We start from the raw sequence: 16,866 nt of genomic DNA, 5'->3' as shown, positions 1-16,866 counted from the left end.
GATCTTAGCGATTTTTCCTTAAAGCTGTCAGAGCGGTTTCATTTTGAAGCAGTTTTGCCTTTTCATTCTATTGGAGAGAAAAGGTAGATCACGATGGAGAGTTCATTCCATTCTCTTTGTTCAAATTGTAGCCTAGTCTGTTGTTGACTGGGGATCAATTTCACTATGTATTGGAGCTAATTCTAACATAGGCCACCGCAGTCTCTATTCCTCTGAATTGTTAAATTCATTTTTTTTTGCCATATTATGTTCGATTTTAATGTTAAACATGGATAATTATCACATTCTCATGAAAAATAAATGGGTTGGCAAAAATGGCATCGCAACACTAGATGGCAGTCTAGTTTTCCCCAGGGCTCCGCCTCTCTCACTGCAACAATCTCATAACTGGGAGAAGGGTTTTGATTGGTTGAGTTAAGGTAGTAGTGATGAGTAACTCAAGATGGTTCAAATTCAACAGATAGTGAAGCACCCATGGAATGGAGACGTAAAAGCACAGAATTCCATAAGTGCAAAAGAAGCCAGCACGTACCTCCTTTCCTGAAGAGGTATACAGGCACCAGGTAGAGCAAGGAATGCTGGATGTAGTACACCTCCTTCTCAAATGGAAGCTGAAGAAACAAAATGGACTAGTGTTCAGTATCTACATGATCATCATCAGCTTCATTATAGCAGTACAGATATGTACATGTCAACAATTAGTGTTTGCCTTACTATATTGAATGTTAAATAATGTCCTGCTCCTGCAATTCACATTGTTTGGAAATGGAAATGTTTGAAACTATATGCGTGAGATTACAATTGGATCAAAACATGACTGGTTTTGGATTCAGTTAGGCTAACTTCCGTAGAAAACAAATAGAACCCTTCCCTAGGCATGAGTGTAACCAATCTGTAAATTGCCAGCCTTAACAGTAAAAGGATCTGTGAGTGAGATGGTGAGCTGGGAGATGGTGAGCTGGAACGGAAAGGGAGAGGTCAGTTGGTACATAATGTGGTTGTGCATCAGCAGGTTCTCTCTTGTCATGTCAGTCACTCACAATTATCCCACACCAGCGTATAGTTTTTTAGATTTAGTCAAGCAGACAGCTCTCTTTTTGTAGTCACTCAGTAAGATATCAAAACCGCACATTTTTCTCTCCACCCCATGGAAAAATGAGTAACAGGGTTCACTTGACATTAACTTTTTTAGCCAATTGTCCTTTTTTTACACCATAGAGATTCAGATAAAAATGTAGGCTACACTGCCTATTGGCTTCATTGCATATTCAAGACTGTCTCAAAATACAACACTCCCCTTTTAAACCGCTCCTGGAGGATGGTTGGTCACCCTTTGCAGCCTTTAAAATATTGCAACATTACATTTTTACATTTACGTCATTTAGCAGACGCTCTTATCCAGAGCGACTTACAAATTGGTGCATTCACCAATTACAAACAAATACTTTTATGTCTTTAAAAAAAGAATTCCCTCCAGGGCTTGAAATGAAGGATGCCCCGTCAGTGTCTATGGTTGAAAACAGACTCTGGGACAGTTCTGGGATGACAGATCATAAATTCATACAACCACTGCACCTAAAAAATAAATCATCTTAAAGCAAATTAGGCTGATGCAACAGATCAGTCTATTTAGCCTAAAATGTTTATAAAGTTTTAATTCTTCATATTATAAACTCAACAATGCAGACATGGCTGTAGAATACGTGCGAATGTTCCAAAACGCAATTAGCGGAAAACACCGTTCTCAAAAGCGATACGCATGTGTGTGCGGTTTCATGTGACATTGATGAAAATATCCATTCGAAATTAAGACTGGAGCTCTAAATATGCATCAACTAGCATGGGTTACTAATATGACTAGGATTATGCCTTTGGCTTCTGGACAATAAAATACTGTTGAAAACCAATAAAACATGAGAAAAATGCTGGTTTCAATGTCATATTAGTGTTTACAAAATAATTCCCTCAACATTTCTATGGTCGTATTTTGGCTAGGCTACTTTGAAACAAGGTAAGACATGCATCATAAAATAAAAAACATTAAGGGTTTCAACAATTAAGTTGATGGTTAAATAGTCGTAAAATGCTGACCACCTCCGCTCAGATTCAAGTTATGTGAATTCCTGCACTCTCCGGTCTTGTGTGGATCTAAAACAAACCGTGCCTTGAGGACAACTTGTATATAGCCTCGTTATTGCCATTTATTGTGTTACTTTAGTATTACTATTTTCTTTTGATCCATTTGTTAAATGTTATTACATTTTCGTACTAGTTAAATAAAAATTATATTAAAACCTCTTACATCTAGACGTTCCGCTAGCGGAACACCTGCTCCAATATCCAATGATAGGCGTGGCGCGAATTACAAATTGATCAAAAATCCAAAAACTTCAATTTTTCAAACATATGACTATTGTACAGCATTTTAAAGACAAGACTCTCCTTTATCTAACCACACTGTCCGATTTCAAAAAGGCTTTACAACGAAAGCAAAACATTAGATTATGTCAGCAGAGTACCCAGCCAGAAATGATCAGACACCCATTTTTCAAGCTAGCATATAATGTCACAAAAAACAAAACCACAGCTAAATGCAGCACTAACCTTTGATGATCTTCATCAGATGACACTCCTAGGACATTATGTTATACAATACATGCATGTTTTGTTCAATCAAGTTCATATTTATATAAAAAAACAGCTTTTTACATTAGCATGTGACGTTCAGAACTAGCATTCCCACCGAACACTTCCGGTGAATTTAGTAAATTACTCACGATAAACGTTCACAAAAAAAAAATTATTTTAAGAATTATAGATACAGAACTCCTTTATGCAATCGCTATGTCCGGTGAAAGCACATTTTGCAATATTCTGAGTAGATAGCCTGGCCATCATGGCTAGCTATTTTGACACCCACCAAGTGTGGTACTCACCAAACTCAGATTTACTATAAGAAAAATTGGATTACCTTTGCTGTTCTTTGTCAGAATGCACTCCCAGGACTTCTACAATAACAAATGTTGGTTTGGTTCCAAATAATCCATAGTTATATCCAAATAGAGGCCTTTTGTTCGTGCGTTCAAGACACTATCCGAAGGGTAAAGAAGGGTGACGCGCCCGGCGCGTTTCGTGACAAAAAAATTCAAAATATTCCATTACCGTACTTCGAAGCATGTCAAACGCTGTTTAAAATCAATTTTTATGCGATTTTTCTCGTAAAAAAGCGATAATATTCCGACCGGGAAACCCTGTTTTCATTCAAAGACGAAAAAATAAAAACATGGAGTCGTCTCGTGCACGCGCCCCCAGTCTCATTGTTCTCAGATCGACCACTATCCAAATGCGCTACTGTTTTTCAGCCATGGCCTGCAAAGGCATCATTCAACGTTCTGGCGCCTTCTGAGAGCCTATGGGAGCGTTAGAAAATGTCACGTTACAGCAGAGATCCCCTGTTTTGGATAGAGATGATCAAGAAGGCCAAGAAATAGTCAGAGAGGGCGCTTCCTGTTTGGAATCTTCTCGGGTTTTGGCCTGCCAAATGAGTTCTGTTATACTCACAGACACCATTCAAACAGTTTTAGAAACTTTGGAGTGTTTTCTATCCAAAGCTAATAATTATATGCATATTCTAGTTTCTGGGCAGGAGTAAGGGAAAGCATTGTTGGGAAAGGGCTCGTAAGTAATAATTTCACGACAAAGTCTACACTTAATGTTGTATTCGGCGCATGTGACAAAATATGATTTAATTATTTAGACGTTAATTATTATCTGCCAAACATGACTGGCGTTTAGCCTCGATTTTCTGTAATAAAAAAAAAAAAAAGTCTCATCTAAGTTTGGCTACATTTTCTGGCGCCTCCATCACGTCAGCATCGGTTTGGACTGCAGAGAATATGCACGAAGGCCCAACAAAATGTAGCTTTGGGCCCCCAAAATGCTCTGACTGCATGTGTGGGTATGGATGAGGGTAGCAGATGCGTGAGCCATTGCCCCCCCCCCATGATGAGTTCAGATTGTATATGTGGCCCCCACCCACATCAAAGTTGCCCATCCCTGCCTTAGATGATCGGATATGACCTTTGGATGACCTGTCTCTGCTGTAGCATACACAGCCCCACCCCCCAAAAAATAAACCACACCCTTGCCTTTCGTGACCACTGACTTTGCTGATAGTAAATACCATTTTCCTCAAAGTAGCTATGATTGAGATGTGGTTTTCCCACCAAGCTATCTTAACATGAATTCACAAACTAAGTAGCTCTGGATAAGAGGATCTGCTAAATGACACATTTTTATGTGTGAGAGGAGCCTCACTGTTTGTCAGAGGTTCCTGAGAGCCGCCTGTCACATGTTGCTGCTGTTAGTCAGCCAACATCACAATAAACCCAGCCGGCCTGCCGGCCTGTCTGTCTGCCGGTCTGCCTGCCTGTCTGCCGGCCTGTCTGTCTGTCTGCCTGTCTGCCTGTCTGTCTGTCTGCCTGTCTGTCTGTTGACTGCCAGGCAGCAGTAAAAGGGAATTGGTGGTCACAGGCCCAGAGCAAGTCAAGGGGACTCAAGTGTACCGAAGGGCAAAGCCACATAATGAGGCCATAGTTATGCAAGTAGTATTTGTCTTTACTGCTGTTAAACATTCAATACAGTTGACACAACATGGCTGGAAAACTTGACTTGAGACATTCAAAGGATACATTAACTTTTTAAAAGACGGACAAATCTTCTGTATGAACAAAAACGATTCCAAATCCTTACTGCTCATCAGAATGACCATCCGTCCAACCCGGACAGCATGGATTAACAATCTTCAGGAAATAAACTAATTCCATTCAGGTATTGTGAGCTGGACTAAAATAAAAATGAATGTCTTGTTCGGTCTGGATATTTACCACCATGTGTGTGCTTTGTTTAACTATTTAGAAAATAGTTTGGAATGAAGTAGAAATGTGTGGCCATGCTTTCCTTGCTATTGAGATATGAAATGAGAAAGTACTTGGTGTGTGTTCTGGACAGACAGCAGATAGTTGGATATAAAACACAGGAAGATAACAGTGATCTTGTAATCACAGTGTGAGAAATGTTTTACCAACAATGTCACTATAACAGGCCTTACTGTTTACTGTTTACATGTTCAGGAAATGACAAGTTTCAAAACACACCCAATAGGCCTATCTGTTAAAAACGATCAACACACTAACACAGCCATATGATCTCTGGTGAGCGTGTGACCGTTGAGAAATAACAATAGTATTACAAAGCACTGATCAGTGTGAAATAAAACTTTGATGACGCATCCCCCTCACCATGTAGCTCAGATTTACCAAACTCGGTCCTGGGGACCCCAAGGGGTGCACGTTTTGGTTTTTGCCCTAGCACTACACAGCTGATTCAAATAATTAACTCATCATCAAGCTTTAATTATTTGAATCAGCTGATGTAGCTTTACAAGACATATTCCAGCTGGACATGTGGCTCCTCCCCAGGACAGAGCACGTCCATCCCTACACACCAAATCAAATTGTATTTGTCACATACACATGGTTAGCAGATGTTCATGCAAGTGTAACCCCCCAGGTTTGTGCCAGCATCAAGGACAAGATATGGTTCATCTTCTCCCTCTATGATAAAGGAATTGATATTGACTGTTCAAACAATAAAAGTACTGGGATATGAATCTCTATGCTCCACTGACACCTCCCTTTGGTTAAATCCTGGCAAGGATCTATCATACACGGGATGTATTCAGTAAGGTAAAACCTAGCAGATAGAAATGTAATGAATAGAGCTGACAATTTCCTATTCTTCATGACAGACAATCATATTCTACACAATTGTTTCAAGTTTTATTTGTCACATGCACAAGTACAGTGGAATTAATAACTAGCAAGCCCTTCCCAACAACCCAGTATTCAAAATCAAAAAGTATAACAAGAAAAAGAAAAATAAGTAATAAAAACAGGAGTGTAAGCTTTACTCAACAAAAATATGAACATTACATGCAGTGTTGGTCCCATGTTTCATGAGCGTAAATAAAAGATCCTCCAAAACATTCCATACACACAAAAAGCTTATTTCTCTCATTGTGCACAAATGTATTTACATCCCTGTTAGTGAGAAGGTCTCCTTTGCCAAGATAATTCATCCACCTGACAGTTTGTCGGCCTCATGACCGCAGACCACATGTAACCACTCCAGCCCAGGACCGCCACATCCGGCTTCTTCACCAGCGGGATCGTCTGAGACCAGTCACCCAGACAGCTGATGAAACTGTGGGTTTGCACAATCAAAGAATTTCTTTACAAACTGTCAAAAACTGTCTCAGGGAAACTCATCTGCGTGCTTCCTCACCCGGGTATTGACCTGACTGCAGTTCAGCGTCATAACCGACTTCAGTGGGCAAATGCTCACCTTCGATGGTCACTGGCATGCAGGAGAAGTGTGCTCTTCACGGATGAATCCCAGTTTCAACTGTACCGTGCAGATGGCAGACTGGTATGGCGTCGTGTGGGCGTCGTGTGGGCGAGAGGTAAGCTGATGTCAACATTGTGAACAGAGTGCCCCATGGTGGCAGTGGGGTTATGGTATGGGCAGGCATAAACTAGGATCAACAAACACAATCGCATTTTATCTATGGCAATGCTGTGACGAAATCCTGAGGCCCATTGTTGTACCATTCATCTGCTGTAATCACCTCATGTTTCAGCATGATAATACACGGCCCCATTTCGCAAGGATCTGTACACAATTCCTGGAAGCTGAAAATGTCTGTTCTTCCATGGCCTGCAATCTCACCAGACATGTCATCCATTTAGCATGTTTGCGATGCTCTGGATTGATGCGTACGACAGCGTGTTCCAGTTCCCGACAATATCCAGCAACTTCACACAGCCATTGAAGAGGAGTGAGACAACATTCCACAGGCCACAATCAGCAGTCTGATCAACTCTATGTGAAGGAGATGTGTCACGCTGCATGAGGAAAATGTTGTTTTTTACCCACGCCCCTACTTTTTAGGTATCTGTGACCAACAGATGTATATCTGTATCCCAGTCATGTTAAATCCACAGACTAGGGCCTAATGAATTCATTTAAATTTCCTTATATGAACTGTAACTCAGTAAAATCTTAGAAATGGTTGGATGTTGTGTTTATTTTTGTTCAGTGTACATACAGGGTCAGTGAAAGTACCACATTTACAGTGTGCTGTACTGTAGTAGTTGAGGTACATTGTATCTGAAACTTAACGTTGCACTCTCGTGAACAGGCCCCAGGTACGTCCTGAAACATGATATTCCACACTGCCCACGAGCAGGTGCCATTGACACATGAATGGATGTCTGTTGCATGTGTATGAGACACAATGACTTGACACGAAAACAGAGATAGCCTAGTCCATAGCCTAGAGAACATGCCCATATAGTCCATGGGGAGGAGATGGTTCCATCCTGCTTTGGTGAGGTACTAAGAGACTGAACTCTTATAACCATCTGACCTGTGGTATTCAGAAGCTGCGTTGTTGACCCATAGCATACAGTAAATGTGCACTTCCAAATCAGATCATCAGACCTACAGGATGTGATCACAACACCTCTACTTCCCAGAGGTATTTACATTTTAGTCATTTAGCAGACGCTCTTATCCAGAGCGACTTACAGTAGTGAATGCATACATTTCATTTTTTTTCCCTTCGCCGTACTGGTCCCCCGTGGGAATCGAACCCATAACCCTGGCGTTGCAAACACCATGCTCTACCAACTGAGCCACACGGGACTGAGACTTCCCTGTAGGGGGATTGGAACAGTACCAATAAGGCAGAAGTCTAGAGGAAGCCAAAATAATCCTCACATACAATGTTGTCAGTCATTTCAGGGGCTGGGCCAGACTCAGCATTGAATTGAGTATTGTGCTTTTTTGTGCAAGAGAAACTGAAGCGCTTTTGAGTCATTGGTGGATGAATGTTTGGGAAGGCGGTAATGAAATGTGGAAGTGGCTGAATAGGCCTAATTGAATTTGGGCTTGGTTTCCATGGCTGAGATGTGATTAGTAGCAAGAGAGACATTATTCAAGAGCAGGGAGCAGAGCTACTCTTGAGGAAAAGTGAAATGCAGCAAAAAGAGCAGCCCGAGGACAGAGAGAAAAAGAGCAGCCCGAGGACAGAGAGAAAAAGAGCAGCCCGAGGACAGAGAGAAAAAGAGCAGCCCGAGGACAGAGAGAAAAAGAGCAGCCCGAGGACAGAGAGAAAAAGAGCAGCCCGAGGACAGAGAGAAAAAGAGCAGCCCGAGGACAGAGAGAAAAAGAGCAGCCCGAGGACAGAGAGAAAAAGAGCAGCCCGAGGACAGAGAGAAAAAGAGCAGCCCGAGGACAGAGAGAAAAAGAGCAGCCCGAGGACAGAGAGAAAAGAGCAGCCCGAGGACAGAAAAGAGCAGCCGAGGACAGAGAGAAAAAGAGCAGCCCGAGGACAGAGAGAAAAGGAGCAGCCCGAGGACAGAGAGAACAAGAGCAGCCTGAGGACAGAGAGAAAAAGAGCAGCCCGAGGACAGAGAGAAAAAGAGCAGCCCGAGGACAGAGAGAAAAAGAGCAGCCCGAGGACAGAGAGAAAAAGAGCAGCCCGAGGACAGAGAGAAAAAGAGCAGCCTGAGGACAGAGAGAAAAAGAGCAAGTGGGGGTTGTGACAGGGCAGTTTCACAGTCATTCTGTCAGCAGCAGCCAAGCACAGCTACTGTAGGGCTCTGCTTTTACTGTTTCACATTCAATTACTGAGTCCGGAAGGCTCATAAAAAGAGTATGGTCTCCCCGATCCTATTCTGTGACCACGTCACCATGGTTACATTGGATTGAGAGAAGTTGATATTTTCCGAGATGCATTACACATCTGCCATTGTCAACTAGAGACGGTTACATTTGGTTACAGAAAAACATCTCATCAAGTCCCTGAGAACAGTAGGACGTCATCGCTGTGTTCATCTTCTGCACAAAGGACAGTTATGTTACTTTCCCACAAGGCTAGGAGATGCAACCTTGGGGTTTTTCTCTGTCCTGATACTGTATTCTTCAAACAAACATGGTATTTCAGCTTCCTGATACGTATTTTTCAAATAAATACAACTTTTTAACCATAAGCAATGCACAATGGGAGTGGAAGTCTAATTGTGAGTGACTGCAGTGCTCGCTAATACAGTGAATTTAACAGATGGGTGATGGTTTCTTACCAGCCTAGTGTTGACCACAGGGAAGACGAGGGCCAGTAGGGCACCGTTCAGCATATGGACCTGAAGCCTGCGGACAGAGAGTACACATCACACACTTAACTCCATAATCAACAAAACCAAATAAGAGTTTGCTTAAGATTCTGCAAGCCAAATGCATCATATACCATATGATACCAACCAGCACCTGTCAAAGTGCTAGGCTAGTATGGAAACGTGCTACACTTGGACCGGTGGTTTAATGCAATGAACTTGGGCATCCGCAGATGATAATTTAGGTAGATTCATTGTTTGTGTATCTCATATACTTGTATATATCCTCATTTTGTAGTGCACCCTACATCTGGTTGTTGATCATCTTCAGCATGGCCCATGTGACATGACATAATCCTGTAGCTTTTGCATTACATCTCATTTCCTTTCCTCAGGGAACCCAGATTAGTCTTCACATCCTTTTCAGTCATTTTGTTTCTATGCAGACTAGTTCAGCTACATTTCAATTCTCTGACTGCGTGGCAGAAGGACAAGGCAGGGTCCTGATTGGAACAGGGAGGGTTTGGAGGCCAGCATGGCTGTGGTCCAGCTCCAACCTTCCTAATTAAGTAGAGGACAGAGAGCAGGGCCCAGGTGTTCTGTACTGACCCCCACCTTAGGGGTCCTCCCCCTGCTATAAGACCCTACCCCCATAAGTAGAGGCTGACAGGCATGTCTGCAGTTTGGGAGTGATTGGTGCTGTGATACGGATCCTAGTTGGAGTCTCAATGACTTTGAGTGATGTTTGTTATCTACAACTAATGGCTCTGCTCTTTTCTCTATGGGGATCCTTTAGGGATGGAACGATTCACCAATACGCATCGGTCCACGAATCAAATGTTTAAGATACAAGTGCATCGATTCGCGGACCCCAAACCGATCCAAATGTAGCATGCTTTGGCTAGAAAATCGATTCAAATGTTAAGAATCGGCAGTTCACACATTTTTTTTGCTCATATTCCTAAACCTGTCCCTGACAAAAAATTATAATCTTGGCCGACCGATAATCTGTTCTTTCGACTAATCGATTGGGCAACATTTTTAAACATGCATTTTACCATGTATACACACACACACACACACACACACACACACACACACACACACACACACACACACACCTTGTGTTTTAATAAATCAACTATATATACACACACATGCATTGAGCTTGTCTGAAGCTTTAATTAAGCACAATGTTTGATGAAATAAGGCAATAATGACTCAAAAAGGGAGCCAGAGATCAAGATAACCAGAAAAAAAATAATTATTAACCTCTTTGGGCTAGGGGGCAGTATTCGGAAGTTTGGATGACTGAGGTGCCCAAAGTAAACTGCCTGTTACTCAGGCCCAGAAGCTAGTATATGCATATAATTGGTAGTATTGGATAGAAAACACTAAAGTTTACAAAAAACGGTTAAAATAATGTCTGTGAGTATAACAGAACTGATATAGCAGGCGAAAACCCGAGGAAAATCCATCAGGGGGGAAAAAAATTGAGCTCACCACTCATTATAATGGCTGTCTATGGGAATATGAATGGAATACCTCCCAGATTGCAGTTCCCAGGGCTTCCAGTAGATGTCAACAGTCTTTAGAAAGAGTCAGGCTTAAATATATATTTTTTTTAAATAGCTAGAATTTGTAGTTTTTGTAAGTGGCTCCCATTTTGGTTGTAGTGTTGTGGTGCGCACTTCGTTATTTATCTCCGGTAATGAACATACTATTCTCCATCTTAAATTGTATTGTTTATTTACATATTAGGGTACCTGAGGATTGATTAGAAATGTTGTTTGACTTGTTTGGACGAAGTTTATTGGTAACTTTCGGGATTCATTTGCATGCATTTTGAACGAGGAAAACCGGTGGATTACTGAGTCAAGCGCGCCAACTAAACTGACTTTTTTGGGATATAAAAGGACTTTATCGAACAAAAGGACCATTTGTGATGTAGCTGGGACCCTTTGGATTGCAAACAGAGGAAGATCTTCAAAGGTAAGTGATTTATTTTATCGCTATTTCTGACTTTCGTGATGCCTCTGCTTGGTTGGAAAATGTTTAATGTGTTTGTATGCGGGCGCGGTCCTCAGATAATCGCATGGTGTGCTTTTGCAGTAAAGCCTTTTTGAAATCTGAAAAAGCAGCTGGATTAACAAGAAGTTAAGCTTTTAAACGATGTAAGACACTTGTATTTTCATGAATGTTTAATATTCCGAATTTTGTATTTTGAATTTCACCGGATGTTGGCCAGGTGGGACGGTAGCGTCCCACCTACCCCAAAGAAGTTTTAACTTGACGAGCGTCCTCCCGCTCCTACTGGTATTCGCAGACTGCTGTTACTCTCCTGAAGTTGCCGGTAATAGGTTGCTGACTGCCAATTTATTTTACAATTTCTACTGATCTGCATGCCAGTTATGGTTTTCATGTGCACATTTTTGCGGAACAGTTTCATTTCATTTCTAATAAAGTATTTTTATCTCAAAATAATTGGTCTGTCAAAATCTAAAATCTAAATTATGCAAACTTAAAAAGTAACTTCAATTGCCATTGCCAACTATGTAAAAAATGGCCTATAAAGCCAACAAATAAAAACATTGCAGCCTACAGGTAGAAAATATCCTGATAAAAATAAATATCCTAGGAATCACATTGGAACATTGCATCAACTATTAACTTTGGTCCAGCCCGAAGCATGCTAGCAAATTTGCAACATTGTATAAAATATTTTGGGCCCTTTCCTGCACCAATGAGCTCGGGACAGACACAGCTGTAGGCTATTTGCGCAAGGGATAAGAAGTAATCAGGTAGGCCTATTTTATGATGTTTCCACTGGATCAGAGCATGATATTTTTCCCTTTCACGCTGAATGGTTATGGAAAGGGAGACAGCTGGAAAGATTTTTCAAATACATTGAGGAACTATTGTCATTCTCAAAGGATGTAAAAACAGACTGTTTGCTTGCTGTTTGAGGTGAAGAAAACATTACTATGAGAAGTTCCACAGCTCATTAGTGGTGGTGCGTTAAGCCAATCAGAAATACTATCAGATCCCCAAATGGGCACATTTATATGCCTACATTTGCACGCTGACACGGTCGCCAGGTGTACGATGTTTCCTCCGACTTATTGGTGCGGCTGGCTTCCTGGTTAAGTGGGCATTGTGTCAAGAAGCAGTGTGGCTTGGTTGGGTCAAGTTTCGGATGACGCACGGCTTTTGACCGTCGCCTCTCCCGAGTCCGTACGGGAGTTGCAGCGATGAGATAAGACTAACTACGAACTGGATACCAAGAAATTGGGAAGAAAAAGGGCAAAAAAAAATTTGGGGAAAAAAAGAGGGACTCCCAAGTATACAGACTACTTACTGTACACTGTCTGACTTCAGTCTTGTTGTGCCATGGGTGTCCATTGTTTCTGGAGCTGTGTTGTATTATAGCAGCTTTTTTTCAACATGAGCTTCAATAATGATAGTACAGTAATTCAAAAACACAAGTGGACTAACAAAAATACTTGTGGGATGTTGGCAATATTACACACCTCGGCTGTGATTATGAAATGTCCTGAGAAGGAACCTCAGCCTGACCGCCCGATGACGGAACTAAATTTGCATGTCATGCTCTGGTGTGGTGAAATGTGCACAGTGGTCATATATCAACAGCATAGTCAACTGTTGCTTGTGACATTCTAAAACCACAATGTTCTTTTCACTTTTGTGGCATTGCAGTAGTCCTAAAAAGGTTAGAAAAACAAGGAAAATTCAGACAAGTGGGGACATTTTGCCAGTCCCCATAAGGAAAATGGCTATTTTAGGGTTAGGGGCTAGGTAAAATAGGCTTTTGAAGGGGAATAAATGTTTTGGTCCCCACAAGGATAGTAAAACGTGTGTGTAAGTAATGTACTATGTAGGCACCTGAGCTGAGCCATAGGGGAGACTAGGCATCTACCACCCCACTGTCAGATTAGGGGGGGGCAGTGTTGCCTGTTTTTTGTCTACCCCACCTTGGTTCTGAAATTACCATCCCCCACCAATTAACTTGTAATTTTAGCATATTATGTTTTTGAGCTAGTAATTTATCCATATTTATTGTTTACAAATGAAGTGGGCATTAACAGTTTTGTGGAACCATGAAGCCAGTGTCCAGTCAGTCTCAATGGATCTCCCTCCTCATCTCTCGAGTGTAGCCCAATGCAGGCAACCAGCTAGAGCAACTTCACAAGGAAGAGAACCGATTCAACAGATTGTGGTAAAACCCTCAGAATTCCCCTCAGCTTCACATATTGTACATGCAGTTCCTGGTTAAGTTCAGTGTCCTACTGTGTTGGGACTCAGTCATAAGATGAGCACTAAGGTGTTGACAGGGTGATGGTCTATTTTAAGAAGAACTTTGACAGTCAGTTGAAGTAATGCCTGGGAAACTCCACAGTCACTGGCTAGTCTGCGTCCTCACATAGCTAACTCAGCATGACACCTTAATACATGGTGTGGTCAGGAGGATAGAATGGGTGGGTACTTGGGTGAGGGTGGTTGGATACATATTTGAGGGTGGTGACTTGTTGAGGTGGGGTTGGGATTTCATGGCAGTGAGAGTGTGTAGAATGGAGGTACTCACCTAAAGAGGACCATGGCTGTTTTACATGGTGGACAGGCCAGCAAGAAGATCTGTGGAAAAATATGAAAGAACACTGATAAAAATAAATATGCTACTGATATATTCAACTCCAAGTCGGGTCCTTTATGGATACTGGGTAGGCCGTGGTGCTACACGAGATACTGGGTAGGCCGTGGTGCTACACGAGATACTGGGTAGGCCGTGGTGCTTCCTTGAGAGTTGTTGTAAAAGCTGCATCGTAAAAAGGTCATAGAATGTACATAGGTTTTTAGTGACACCCAACACCAACAGGTTATATAAATCAGACTGACCACCAATATTATACTGAACAAAAATAAATGCAACATGCAACAATTTCAAAGATTGTACTGAGTTAAGGAAATCAGTCAATTGAAATAAATAAATTAGGCCCTAAATCTAGGGATTTCACATGACTGGACAGGGGTGCAGCCATGGGTGGGCCTTGGGCATAGGCCCACCCACTTGGCAGCCAGGCCCACCTACTGGGGAGCCAGGCCCAGCCAATCAGAATGAGTTTTTCTGTACAAAAAAGCTTTATTACAAAACACAGGCTGTACCTGTTTTAGGTTACATTACATTACATTTAAGTCATTTAGCAGACGCTCTTATCCAGAGCGACTTACAAATTGGTGCATTCACCTTATGATATCCAGTGGAACAACCACTTTACAATAGTGCATCTAAATCTTTTAAGGGGAGGGGGGGTTAGAAGGATTACTTTATCCTATCCTAGGTATTCCTTAAAGAGGTGGGGTTTCAGGTGTCTCCGGAAGGTGGTGATTGACTCCGCTGTCCTGGCGTCGTGAGGGAGCTTGTTCCACCATTGGGGTGCCAGAGCAGCGAACAGTTTTGACTGGGCTGAGCGGGAACTGTGCTTCCTCAGAGGTAGGGGGGGCGAGCAGGCCAGAGGTGGATGAACGCAGTGCCCTTGTTTGGGTGTAGGGCCTGATCAGAGCCTGAAGGTATGGAGGTGCCGTTCCCTTCACAGCTCCGTAGGCAATCACCATGGTCTTGTAGCGGATGCGAGCTTCAACTGGAAGCCAGTGGAGAGAGCGGAGGAGCGGGGTGACGTGAGAGAACTTGGGAAGGTTGAACACCAGACGGGCTGCGGCGTTCTGGATGAGTTGTAGGGGTTTAATGGCACAGGCAGGGAGCCCAGCCAACAGTGAGTTGCAGTAATCCAGACGGGAGATGACAAGTGCCTGGATTAGGACCTGCGCCGCTTCCTGTGTGAGGCAGGGTCGTACTCTGCGAATGTTGTAGAGCATGAACCTACAGGATCGGGTCACCGCATTGATGTTAGTGGAGAACGACAGGGTGTTGTCCAGGATCACGCCAAGGTTCTTAGCACTCTGGGAGGAGGACACAAGGGAGTTGTCAACCGTGATGGCGAGATCATGGAACGGGCAGTCCTTCCCCGGGAGGAAGAGCAGCTCCGTCTTGCCGAGGTTCAGCTTGAGCTGGTGATCCGTCATCCACACTGATATGTCTGACAGACATGCAGAGATGCGATTCGCCGCCTGGTTATCAGAAGGGGGAAATGAGAAGATTAATTGTGTGTCGTCTGCATAGCAATGATAGGAGAGACCATGTGAGGATATGACAGAGCCAAGTGACTTGGTGTATAGCGAGAATAGGAGAGGGCCTAGAACAGAGCCCTGGGGGACACCAGTGGTGAGAGCGCATGGTGCGGAGACAGATTCTCGCCACGCCACCTGGTAGGAGCGACCTGTCAGGTAGGACGCAATCCAAGCGTGGGCCGCGCCGGAGATGCCCAACTCGGAGAGGGTGGAGAGGAGGATCTGATGGTTCACAGTATCAAAGGCAGCAGATAGGTCTAGAAGGATGAGAGCAGAGGAGAGAGAGTTAGCTTTAGCAGTGCGGAGAGCCTCCGTGACACAGAGAAGAGCAGTCTCAGTTGAATGCCCAGTCTTGAAACCTGACTGATTAGGATCAAGAAGGTCATTCTGAGAGAGATAGCAGGAGAGCTGGCCAAGGACGGCACGTTCAAGAGTTTTGGAGAGAAAAGAAAGAAGGGATACTGGTCTGTAGTTGTTGACATCGGAGGGATCGAGTGTAGGTTTTTTCAGATGGGGTGCAACTCTCGCTCTCTTGAAGACGGAAGGGACGTAGCCAGCGGTCAAGGATGAGTTGATGAGCGAGGTGAGGAAGGGGAGAAGGTCTCCGGAAATGGTCTGGAGAAGAGAGGAGGGGATAGGGTCAAGTGGGCAGGTTGTTGGGCGGCCGGCCGTCACAAGACGCGAGATTTCATCTGGAGAGAGAGGGGAGAAAGAGGTCAAAGCACAGGGTAGGGCAGTGTGAGCAGGACCAGTGGTGTCGTTTGACTTAGCAAACGAGGATCGGATATCGTCAACCTTCTTTTCAAAATGGTTGACGAAGTCATCCGCAGAGAGGGAGGAGGGGGGGGGAGGGGGAGGAGGATTCAGGAGGGAGGAGAAGGTAGCAAAGAGCTTCCTAGGGTTAGAGGCAGATGCTTGGAATTTAGAGTGGTAGAAAGTGGCTTTAGCAGCGAGTTTTCCTCCATTTCCGCTCGGCTGCCCGGAGCCCTGTTCTGTGAGCTCGTAGTGAGTCGTCGAGCCACGGAGCAGGAGGGAAGGACCGAGCCGGCCTGGAGGATAGGGGACAGAGAAAATCAAAGGATACAGAAAGGGAGGAGAGGAGGGTTGAGGAGGCAGAATCAGGAGATAGGTTGGAGAAGGTTTGAGCAGAGGGAAGAGATGATAGGATGGAAGAGGAGAGAGTAGCGGGAGAGAGAGAGCGAAGGTTGGGACGGCGCAATACCATCCGAGTAGGGGCAGAGTGAGAAGTGTTGGATGAGAGCAAGAGGGAAAAGGATACAAGGTAGTGGTCGGAGATTTGGAGGGGAGTTGCAATGAGATTAGTGGAAGAACAGCATCTAGTAAAGATGACGTCAAGCGTATTGCCTGCCTTGTGAGTAGGGGGGGAAGGTGAGAGGGTGAGGTCAAAAGAGGAGAGGAGTGGAAA

The 16,866-nt window shown here is 43.5% G+C and overlaps 1 protein-coding gene across 4 annotated transcripts in view; it reads right to left on the bottom strand.

Moving 5' to 3' along the window:
- Nucleotides 1-16,866, bottom strand: part of LOC106563513 (transmembrane protein 164) — a 48,017-nt gene that overhangs the window by 9,916 nt on the left and 21,235 nt on the right. For 3 of the 4 annotated variants that reach the window (XR_006757678.1, XM_014129166.2, XM_014129168.2), the window contains exons 2-4: nucleotides 13,840-13,889; nucleotides 9,207-9,273; nucleotides 533-611 (exon numbers count right to left, since the gene is read on the bottom strand). Coding sequence is in view for 3 of the 4 variants with exons in the window: in XM_014129166.2 (XP_013984641.1) it covers nucleotides 533-611; nucleotides 9,207-9,273; nucleotides 13,840-13,889 (196 nt within the window). In the remaining variant the exon portion in view is untranslated. The remainder of the gene's footprint in view (nucleotides 1-532; nucleotides 612-9,206; nucleotides 9,274-13,839; nucleotides 13,890-16,866) is intronic. The other variant, XM_045690028.1, reaches the window with a different exon arrangement.

This window comes from Salmo salar, chromosome ssa11 (assembly GCF_905237065.1).
Source record: "Salmo salar chromosome ssa11, Ssal_v3.1, whole genome shotgun sequence".
Lineage (NCBI taxonomy): Eukaryota > Metazoa > Chordata > Actinopteri > Salmoniformes > Salmonidae > Salmo > Salmo salar.
Note: the sequence above shows the minus strand (reverse complement) of the source record. Positions and strands in the feature narration are given on the sequence as shown.